Genomic DNA, 12,020 nt, shown 5'->3' with positions numbered 1-12,020 from the left:
CACCAACTTTGTTTTCGAGTTAAAATTCTTTAATAACATGTATGTATGTATGTATGCGCATTTGTATCTGCTACCTTTATTCTGCTTAGATGCTTATTTGCTGAGCAGACAGCATGCAGTCGGCAGCCCATTCCATGCCATTATTCAGCAGAACTCATTTAGCTTTTTCCAAACTTCATTCGCTTAAATTGCTTATAGAAATTATGTCTGTGCGTCTTTATTTTCTTTTTGTTGTTGTTTTTAGCATTTCTAACATTTCTTGCACGAAATGACTGTGGCTGCGGCAAAAATTTGTGCCACTTTAGTGCTGAGAGCTTTGAAAGCCTTGCCGGATATTTGATGATTTCCGCTTTTTAGCTTGCTTCCGCCGCCTTTCTTGACCGACCAACCCCCCCCACCCGGTGGGGCCAAGTGCGGCCCATTTTAAATATGCTGAGTTAATTTCTTTCCCGAGTTGAGCACTTACTGCCACTTGGCGGTAATGTTATGGAAGTACTATGCTCGCAAGTGTACAATTACTCACACTTAGAGGCCGCAGGAAATTCTCTAAATTCTCTACTTTTCAGCTTCACTTATTTTTCATTTTTATAGCGCGCGCTGTGTGTTGAGGTATGAATACCAATTGCACGAAATGCGCTCATAAAATTGAAGTTGCTTGAAATGTATTCGATTTTGGTTCGTTTGGTTGGATGTTGACTTCTTCCACAGTCTTCTTTACAGCTTTGCTCGCCACTGCCGTACATTAGACTGCTGTAGAACCACATTAAACGAGGTCAGCCACTTAAGCCGCTAGTCGTAATCTGCTTATGAGTATTAAATAATAATTTCTTTACCATTTGCTGAAGCTTGAAAATCATTTCAAGTTTATTCAGATATTATTCAGTGAGTTTAACTCAAGAAATATTTGAATTTCGCATTCTTTGTTGGTTTCGATAATCGAATCGGTAATCGAATGTCCTAGTGTAGGCTAAAAATTATTAATTTTTGTTTTTAAGTTTAACTATTCCAAAATATGTCCGCAAGAGTACTTTTCAAAATTCTCCTTTTTTCGGTGTATAGGTTGTTTTCTAACCCGGTATCCAAAAAGACTTTTTGCGGTGACCATTATGGTATATCTTTGAACTGGGTCCTCTGAAATTAAAAATCAAACAGATTTCGATAAAGTAATATTAAATCTAGTAATTAGTCGCAGGAATAAGCAAAATAAATTTTTGACAAAATGGTGGTTTCTAAACAAAAAAAAAAAAAAACAAAAAAAAATTTTTTTTGTACCAAAATTCCTGACTTCAATTTTTTATAAAACAAATATTTATCAGTGAGAAAAAAAAACTTCGCTTAATTACTAAAAAATATATTTAAGAAGCTCGTGAGATTAATCGGTTTATCCGTTTTCGAGTAATGTTGGTCACCCTTTGAAAACAACAGTTTGAGAAAAACGCGTTTAAAGTTGGGCCATCACCCTGACTTGGAATTTTTCACCCTCCAGATTGCTGTTGTACTGTGAAATTTTTGAAAATTCTTTATAGACTTTTTAATGCCTGCGGCCACAAATTTGAATATTTATTATAATTTTTTTTTAATTTTTTTTGTTTTGGAAAAATTTGAAGCAGTCAAAAAAGTGGCAGAAATTGATTTATTTAGGCAGTCACCAGTTCGTGAAACATATTTTGTTTAACTTTACCGTACTTCCAGAGAGTGCCACATTATTCCAGATTAAATTTTTTAGTTTCAGAATGCTAGAAGGGTGGAATAGCGAGATCTCCACTTTATCAGCTGCTAATTTTCACTTTTCCATTTTTTTATTATTTTTTTTTTCTTATTTTTGTCCTTATTTTTTTTTCTTATTTTTTTGTAAGTTAGCAAATAACACATAAAAAATGAATTGTAAAACTATGGACTGCCTTTGTTTATGGCACTTCAAAACTTACCAGACGTTCATGCCTCTTGACTAGAGATTCCTTCTAAGCTCATATGATTTCATAGTGTGCTTGTCTCTGAGTGCCTTCAGGCCTCAATAAAGTGCAAGCAGCCAAATGTGACGGAAATAATAACTCGAAATTTGACCGATCTTTAAAAATTTAGAAATAAAAAAAATTTCGCTTTATTTCCTAGCTTAAACTGTAGTTACTACGTAATAAAAAACAATAACAACAACTATAAGAACTTAAGTGAAAAAAAAACAAGCAATTGTGGTACTTTTAGAAAATAAAAAAAATTATATTAAAAGTGAAAAATTTTGTGGGCGACCGTAAGGTTAACAGAACGCTCATTTTAAAAGCTTCGAAACCGCACACGCTCGCTAAGGCTCAACTCTACACGCTGGCGTGGTAGAGCGCACCGCAACGTGCATGCAACCGGAAAGCAAATTTTATTAGCGATTAAACAACAAAAGCAAAAGCATAAGAAGTAAAACCAAAAATAAATTTGAAATCCCCCAAACCCAAATGTTAAAGTGTCCGTTAACTGTATAAGTGTTGTTAATTAAATAAATATNATATACAAATAAATCTTGTTAAAGCTGTTAGAAATAATAAATATATACACATACATTAAATAAAACCACAATTAATCAAAAAAAAAATCGAGGAGGAAAACAAAAAGGCAACCGTTAAGCAGGTATCGACGTGCAACAGAGCAACAAACGCAACGCTTCCAGATCAAATATCTCTTAAGCAAGTAGGCAAAGTTACTATTTTTCAACACACAGCATTTTAAGCAACTTCGACGTAAGGACACAATTTAAAACAAACAACAACTAAACGGATATTTTTGTGAATTTTAATCGCCCGGCGAACACTGAGTGATTGAAGATTTTTAAATAGCAGATATTAAAATAAGCAAAAAAGGGAGGAAAAAAAAATTTAAAAAATTGAGACATTGCGAAGCCAGAACAGTAATTAAGCAGTCACTTTGCAACCCCCCAGCACAGATCGACACATCCACTAAATGTTGCATTACAACATCGGCGAACAATACCCTCAACTATTGGCGACACAGCAACGTAAACGTTTCCAACAGACGCGATCACGGCACCTGCAACCGGACGACGCGGCGCTGTTGCTACAGCAGCAGCCGCCAGCACAGCAATCGGAGCAGCAGCAGCAGCAGCAACAACAGAAGAAGCCCGTGCGCATATTTCGCGTACACTACCTACGCATCAACTCCAAGGACGGCTGCGGCGGCCTCAGTAAAAGCAGCAGCCTCACCAACCTATCCACCAGCGCTGGCGCGTCGAGTTGTAATGGCATCGGCGCCACAAATGCAACAACAAACAAAATGAAGACGATTGCACCGAATATACGACGACGTCGCCGCTGCGACAAGCATCACCTCGAGCTGGCCGCCACAGCAGCGGCCGCCGCTACAGCCCACTCGGCCATGCCGGGGCTTGCGCATGGCGCCTCCATCAGCATGCCCGCCTCGGTGTGCTCTTCGGCCACGGCGTCGACGGCCACATCACCCATCGAGGACATTGCGTTGCCGGCACCCCCTATAACGCCGCCACCGGCATTCCTCTCGACCGGCTATAAGCGTTCGTGCGCCGGTGCCAGCAGCAAGGCGGCCTCAAGCGCAGCAGCAAGCGCAAAACTAAGCGTAAAGCCAGCAACTACAGCCAACCAAGCCAGCCAAGCCAAGCTGGGTGCAGCGGGTGGTGGTGCAACAGCAGTGAAGTCGTCTGGATTGAAGCCGTCGCCCGGCGGCAAGGTGCTGGGCATGCGGCGTATGCTAGGTGAGTTTGGTTAGAGGGTATCTCCCGCGTGAGTTAAAGCGATATCGGTGTTGATTTCAGTTTGTTTTCAAGTAGCATGAATGGGTTTCACGGCTTAAAAAAAAAATTTTTTTTTATAACATCCCTGGAATATTGCCGTCGATTCTCATTAATAATTCGCTTTTATACATTAAATTTATCACATTACATTTTACTAAAATCCTATCGCACTTAGTATTTTCTTCAACATCAATTATTTCACTTGTCCTACGCTTATTCCAGTCTAGTGCGATGTGTTCGATTTTCCGAACGAATAACTCAATTTGTTGGCTGCCTCACTAATTCGATATTCCACTTACTTACACTCAAACATAGCTAACAATTGTGATTCCAGCGAAATCAAGCGCATTGTCGCAACACCATTGTATATTGCTCGCCATTACAACAACAATGCAACTCAATCACACAATTCCTTTCTTAGAAGCTCTGAACATCAGCACTAATCCCGACGAACAGTTGACTAAATTGAAATTGGAAGCTGTCATCTTCCACTGAACAAACACACATATTTACACATACACTCAAATGCATATGAATATAATCAAGCAATCGCAATTATTGAGATATCAAGATAACTAAAAGTGTGTGTGTATGTGTGTGTGAGTGTAATAATTCGTACAGATTTGATTGATACAAAACTTGACGCGTCGGCGTTATGCTGGAGACCCAACCCAAAGAATGTTATTTCAGTGTTATGCGTTGTTTGCACGAAGCTTTTTGTAAAAGGGGGTCCGAATTGTGGTGCAAAGAGTGAAAACCATCAAATCGCACTTGAAATAACTTGTGGTTATTATTTTTCCATCGTAGAATTCAACCTTCTCCTCTCAACTTAATTCAACAAGGCTTATATGTGTGTGTGTGTGTGTGCACGTCTGTAAATATTTCACTTTGAAATGCCTTTTCAAATTTCCTCCACAATCTGTTTGACGATAACTACTCAGTGGAATTTCTGTGGTGAACACAGAAAAATGCGAAGAAACTAAGCAATAGAGCCGCAAGAGAGCGCAAAGTCGGTGCGAATATGAGCTCCTCGATGTCACGCCAAGCAAGCAAAGTGCAGTGCTGTGTCTATATGCATGTGTATGTATGTGTGTCAAAGCAGCCTGGCAAATATTTGTTTGCACAATTGGCATTTGCTCCCCTCTCGATTTCCAATAAAGCAGCTATATACTCACACACACGCACACACTAGGGAACACACAGAAGGAGGAAGCCACCGACAAAGCTCTAACACATTCGAACGGATATTCACGAGCTTTGTGTTTGCTTTCTGTCTTTAAAAAGCGGTTGCACAACTCGTCGATATCGTTCTTTAATATGCCGTCGCATTACCCAGACCCTTATTTGTACGTGTATTGGGCTATGTGCATAAATTTGCTGCGAGCACAAACACAGAAGTCAAATCCTTTGGCTGATTTGGTGGCTCAAAGCGAATCCCACATAAGAACCCAAGAAAACCAGCTCTACGGCAGATCCGCTTTTTACCCCTGGCCCTCATAGACCCTCAGCAGCTGATCACACACACACAAATACGCACACACATGCACAAATTCTGCCTGCAACTTATTATTGCCAGTATATTTTCATATTTCTCTGCTAAGACTTTGATATTGCCATTTTTTTACCGCCGATATTTTTTGCTCTCGTTCTGCACATTCTTTCTTTCCCATACAGCCATGTACTAGGTACTTGGCATGTGTGGCACATGTGTACCTCTGTGTGTGTTTGCCTACATACATACTTGCTATGCTCATATTTCGTTTGGAAATTGTGAATTTCATTGATATGTATAAGCCAATTCGGGTTCCACGTAGTTTTTTTTTCTTGCTGTTGCTTTTCTGCTTTGCAGTTTCGCACCTTCGGGAAGGACATGAGCATGTAAAAACTGTTTGCGTGCGCTCGCAGTGATGCATGTGGCACGTGGCAAGCAGCTCCTCGCTTGGTTGCACTGCATATGTGTGTGCCAAAAATATGGCAGTGCGCGTGTGTGTGTGTGGGGGTATGGAAATTTTGATTGGAAATATGCAAATATGCTAAAGTTTCTTAAATGTATGTTGACACTTTTATTTAAATGCCATTATACTTTGCTCTCGCTGGCCACAGGAGCGTTCAACGTTGCAAAATGCTGGAGGAGGGTGAAGAGAGACTACCGAGACTGTAATTACTTTTGTGCTTTATTAACATACTAGAAAATAGTTGAAGGTATATGGCGCAAAAACAAAAACAAAAAATCATTAGTAGGAAAAAAAACTATATCTTAACGGTACAATAACTTTATTTGCATTGTTGAGGTGAATGATTTTGGAGTAATCCTGCCTGATAGATCACAGATTCTAACATGTTTCATAACCTACCTTCATAAGTTTACACGCGAATATAATAAAAAGCACTCATATTGAAAGAAAATTTGAGTTTTGCTTATAAAATGGTTATATATTGATTATAAAATGGTTGTGTATTGGTTATAAAATAGTTATATATTGGTTATAAATTGGTTATATATTGGGTATAAATTGGTTATATATTGCTTTTAAATTGGTTATATCTGACAGCGGCGGCTGATTATGTTATGCTACATGTATGTAGTGAATCGTAAGCACTAAAAATCTCAATTTTTTTTTCGGGGTTTTACGTTGTTTTGCATTTCAGGTGACGATATAAAAATATTAGTACTTCTGTTTCAAAATATCCTCCAAAACCAACATCATAAAGACAAGAATAGTACTCTTGGTAACTGTGTACAATCTATTTTTTTTTGCACTTAACTGGATCTCTACGCTCTACAATTTACTTAGCCAGATGCTCTCATACAAATAAGGAAATTTAAATTTTTTCTCCATTACTCTCCGAGTTCGCCAGAGTTAAACAATTTTGACTTTTGGGAAAAATTCATGCATACTCAAAATGCCCAAATCCCCCTAAAAAGGAAAAATCAACTCCACTTCTCACTGCCCTCGCTGAGCCACACATTGGCCACACTACTTCCCCACATCATGCCGGTAATGACCGCTTTATGTATTCACGTAATCAGTTAAGCAGCTTTGCTGCATTTTCGCATTATTGGCATCCACTTTTAGCCGGCTACTCGCCGTTGCGTGAGGGTGCCGTGGCCCACCTTTCGCTTCGTTTCCAATTTGTTCGACTATTTGTTGTTATTGTTGTCGATTGCAGCGCGCCTCTGCTGGTGAGCGCTGCTAAATTGAGTTACTTGTGGCTGGCCATTCGCTATTCCAACGGTTCCTTAATGGTGTGCAGTTGCAGTTGTTGTTTGTGTTGTTGGCGTGCTTTCTGCGCTCCCTTCTTGCGGATTTCTCACTCTCGCTTATGCATTTCATGGCAGCCACACGCAAATTAATGCAATTTATTTCAACAAGTTTCGACTTTGCTTTGCTTGGCAGTGAAAGTGGCAGGTTGCGCGCGTAGCTTGAGCCCCGAAGCTTGACGCGTGGCAGTTGCTTGCGAGTATATGTTTATGTTGGTGCACTGATGGGCCTCGTTGTATAAATTTGTTGCAAGCGTTTGTGCAACACAGCAAACTATTCATTTCCATTTACTAATATGCATATGTATGAATGTATGTGTATGTGTGTGTGTGTGTGTGCGTGTGCGTGTGCGTGTGCAGTTGTTGCCATGAAGTCTGCACGCAGGTTTAGCTTTCGAGTCAGCCATCCACCTGGTTGCCGTGATTGACATTGTTTCGATTTCGTTCAATGTACCGTTTGCTGCTTTCTTTCACTCTCTCTCTCCTCCCATATTTCATACCCTAGGCTATTAGGTAAACTCCACTGTTTTGCTTGCCATTTCAGGTGCCCCTGTTGCGTTGTTTTCAATTAGCGACGCTTTTGTTGTTATTGTTCCTCCGAATTTCGAAACATGCTTCTATATTTTTGTTTTCATTTTCAAGCTGAGGGCAAAGCTTTGTTTTCCCGATTTGGCGCTTAGCTATCGCTCAACAGCATGTTTACTTTCCGGTTGGATTTGCATTCGCTCCTGTTGCAGCTGCAGCGAGTCAGCGGTGTTTACAAATGTTTGGATGCGTGTATTTCTAATAATCAGTCATTTTTGGGTGACAACTTTTTGTTACTCTGAAGCTGTAAATTTAAAAATTATAACGGAAATTTTTCTCTTTTCGAGTAAGTTTGTACTGATTTCTACTGGATCAAAAAAGTAGGTTACTAAATTATAGGCTATATTAATCACCTTTTTATTTAATTTGATTTTTGGCAAAAGGAAAAAAATTAACTTATTTATTAATTAAATTTATGTGAGTAATCTCGCTAAACCTGCAACGAATCAGTTATCCTTGTCATTAGAGCGATTTAGGTAGTCAGGAATACCAAGAACTTTCTGTTTGAATTTTCTCAAAATATTTACTTGGTTATTACTCGAAAACTTCGCTAATTCCTATTTCTGTCAGGAAGTTAACCTCTTCAATAAATATTGTTTTAGGTAATCAAATTAGTGACCAACATAATCGTTGCCTACATTTCGGCACATTGATAAAAAGTGGACCAATTATGCACTTAATAAATGTTAAACCAAAATATATTGAAGAAAACTGTAAAGACAATAAGAAATGGCATAGGTTATTTCAAAATAATAAAAAGATAACCTACTCCCTTCGAAAAATCTCAGTGGGTTCATTATAAAAACCCTCTCAAATTTCATAAACTTCGATTATAATCCAAAAGCAAAATTTTTCAAAAACGTTTGTTATTTCACACCAACTTTTCTGCACGTGGCCTCGGCTGCTGCTCAAGAATGCATCACTGCCATTCTTCGCTCAGCTTTTTCCGCATTCGCCTTGAACTAATTTCGAGTGCTTCAAGTGGCCGTTGGGGCGTTGAAGCAGTTTTGGTGTCAAATAGGGAAGTTAAATAATGCGGGCAAATTCCAATAAACGAGTGTCAGTGTGTGTGAAAAAATCACTTTAGCTGCTAATTTGTGTAGTTTTCTACTCGGCAAATATTAGCCTTCTAGTTTTAATGAGCTAATGGCGTGTGGAAGTACATGATATGAACCAACCCAGTGAGATATTTGCGCTGAGTTGCCATTTGGCGCTCATTTGTAAGAACGAATTTTTAACCAGGAAGCCAGCATAGCGAGGGTACTATGTAAGCAGGCTAATCTCTCTCGTAAAATTTAGATACGATTCTCGAAAGTGTTGCAGCACTAACTCTGTCAACAGGCGGCTCTAAATAAAGTGGCGTTTTCCATCSAAAGTGGTGAAGCKCGCCAGCACTCAACACGGTGTGACATTTAAGTGAGTGTTCATTTCTCTGCGGGGTGTGTGTAAATCACTTTGCAGCTGCCGAAATTTTCACAAAAACCGAATTATGCAGAATCACGTGAATTGAGTGCGCGCAAAGTGGCAATTGCGGTAAAAGGGCTCATGCACACAACGACAAAGCTCCGCAAGCGGATGTAGCATACCCCCTGGCGCCTTCAGCTTCCCGCTTGTCTTGCGCTTCTCTCTCAAATACATTTGTGTGCTCCTCTAAGCGGCGTGAAATTTTGAGGATTTTGCATTTGTCGCCTAAGCGCACATAATGGCAAGGAGTGGTCCTTGCTTAACCGACGAGTATCTACATAAGCGGTATACACATATGTGCATGTGTGCTAGCGGCCACATAATACATGTGTCGAGATATGTGTGTATATGCATTTGGCGGCTTTTTTTTTTTGATAAATGCCGCTCATCATTGTCAGGACGCGTTAAAATATGAGACACTTGAAAATTACATAAGAAACTCATGCATATGATTCTTAAAATATGTTATGAATAAAGGCAGCGGGTCTGTAGAATAAAGAATGACAAGGCGAAACAGCATTTGATTGATGGCTGGTTTTAGATATTTTCTGTGTTCACTTTCGTTCAGCGTTGTCATTCTGACWACCTTTTTGGATGGCTGGCTGGGGGTTCAGCTTCACAGCCACCCGATAAAAGTGCAAGTGACTGAGATAAGCCGCAGAATGCTGTTTCTTTTTAATTAATCGCGCTGTCTTATTTGTGAAATTTTTACAGTTAAATCTCTCTTCAGTGTCGATATTGCATTTTTTGGGATTCAACCTACATAAATTTATTTTGAACCGTTTTATCTTCTTATTTAAAATTATTATTTTTGGCTCATTTAGAATTACTGTTCTTGTTGTAAATATTACTAAATATTAATATGTCTAATTTTGAAAATAATTTTTTTTGAATAAATTTTCTCTCTTTTTAGGTAAGTGATACGAACCATTTCGCAAATTCCGAAGTATGGAAAAAACTGCTTTCATGTGGGTAAGTTTCTATTAAATCGGAGAGAACCTAAAACGACACTAGGTGGTTATGCTATCACGACAGTCGGTACAGACATTTATCGGGCCAAGGACTGTCAACTCGGCAGAACTTTGCCGATGCAACAACAACAACCAATAGTTGGTTGATTGAAGTAGACATTTATGGGGTTTCATGGGTTTCCTTGGGTAAAAAGCAGCCTTTTTAAGCAAATTTTTTCTTAAATAAAATGTGAAATACCTTATTAGAATTTTTTATTATTGGTAACATACACTATTAGCAAAGCAATTCTGAAATTTTTGGAAAAAATATTTTAAATTCGGCCATTGCCACGCCATTTCCGGTGATCCCTCGGAAAAAAGATGCGCACGCGTTGGGAAAATAACAGTAACAGTATCAGCTAAAGTGAAAAAATACGTGTTTTAGTTAAAACCTTAACTTAGAACTTGGACGAAGAAAAAAAATTTAAAATTGGATTTTTGACAGACATTTTTACAAAGAAAACTAATAAAAATTTTAGTGAAATTTACACGATTTTTTTTTTTCAAATAGTTGTGATCGAAAAAAAAATCCTTCCTCCTAGTCGTTAAGAACCGTATCTGAAAAATGTGTGTAAAATGTCATGAAGATCGGTTAAGTAGTTCTCGAGAAAACTTGCCAACCGACTTTAAAAACACAGTTGCGAGAAAAACGCCTTTAAAGACTTGTCTAGCTAACCTCGAGCGCACAAGTTCTCAAGGCTATATCTCCGAAACTATTACTCGGATCAACTTGAAAAATTTGGACTCTCGACAATAAAATTTTTTTTTTAGATTTTTTGAAACTTTTGAAACTGTAAACCCATGTAATCCCTTAAGGGCGACACGAAGTTCGATCTTTTTTTTCCAATTGATATAAGAAAACATTTGGTACTTTTACTGGCCACTTTTTTTTATCATTTATTTATACCTGAAGNAAAAAGCAGCCTTTTTAAGCAAATTTTTTCTTAAATAAAATGTGAAATACCTTATTAGAATTTTTTTTATTACTAACATACACTATTAGCAAAGCAATTCTGAAATTTTTGGAAAAAAATATTTTAAATTCGGCCATTGCCACGCCATTTCCAGTGATCCCTCGGAAAAAAGATGCGCACGCGTTGGGAAAATAACTCCTAACAGTATCAGCTAAAATGAAAAAATACGTGTTTTAGTTAAAACCTTAACTTAGAACTTGGACGAAGAAAAAAAAATTGAAAATTGGATTTTTGACAGACATTTTTACAAAGAAAAAATAATAAAAATTTTAGTGAAATTTTCACGATTTTTTTTTTCAAATAGTTGTGATCGAAAAAAAATCCTTCCTCTTAGTTGTTAAGAACTGTATCTGAAAAATGTGTGTAAAATGTCATAAAGATCGGTTAAGTAGTTCTCGAGAAAACTTGCCAACCGACTTTAAAAACACAGTTTCGAGAAAAACGCCTTTAAAGACTTGCACTTAGTCTAGCTAACCTCGAGCGCACAAGTTCTCAAGGCTATATCTCCAAAACTATTTCTCGGATCAACTTGAAAATTTTGGACTCTCGACAATAAATTTTTTTTTTCGATTTTTTGAAACTTTTGAAACCGTGAACCCATGTAACCCCTTAAGGGGGACACGAAGTTCGATCTTTTTTTTGCCAATTGATATAAGAAAGCATTTGGTACTTTTACCGGCCACTTTTTTATCATTTATTTATACCTAAAGAATACAAAAAAACTAGTTTAAAAAATTTAAAATATAAATTAAAAAAATTAAAATGAGTTTTTTTTTTATAATTAAAGAGTACAAAAAAAAAAAACAAAAATAATAATAAAAAATCGTTGAGTTATGTGTCCTTGAAGTAGAGAGAAAAAARGGCAGTATCTTTGTCACCATAATTTCATCTGAAAATAGAAAAGTAAAACAAAGATGGCTTCTTTATTATGGAGTCTCTTCGCTTTTCTTTGTGCT

The 12,020-nt window shown here is 37.8% G+C and overlaps 1 protein-coding gene across 1 annotated transcript; it reads left to right on the top strand.

Annotated features, from left to right (window-relative positions):
* Positions 1–2,502: 2,502 nt before the first annotated feature.
* Positions 2,503–3,730, top strand: LOC108967428 (transcription factor btd-like; the record flags this gene model as incomplete). The annotated part of the gene is given in 1 exon segment (XM_018930825.1): positions 2,503–3,730. A coding segment is annotated over 1 exon segment (784 nt), but the record flags the coding sequence as incomplete, so codon positions are not given.
* Between the last annotated feature and the right edge of the window lie 8,290 nt (positions 3,731–12,020).

Source organism: Bactrocera latifrons, unplaced genomic scaffold (assembly GCF_001853355.1).
Source record: "Bactrocera latifrons isolate USDA-ARS-PBARC rearing strain unplaced genomic scaffold, ASM185335v1 scaffold_188, whole genome shotgun sequence".
Taxonomy (NCBI): Eukaryota; Metazoa; Arthropoda; class Insecta; order Diptera; family Tephritidae; genus Bactrocera; species Bactrocera latifrons.
The sequence above is the reverse complement of the archived record's forward strand: the minus strand, read 5'-3'. Positions and strand labels throughout refer to the sequence as shown.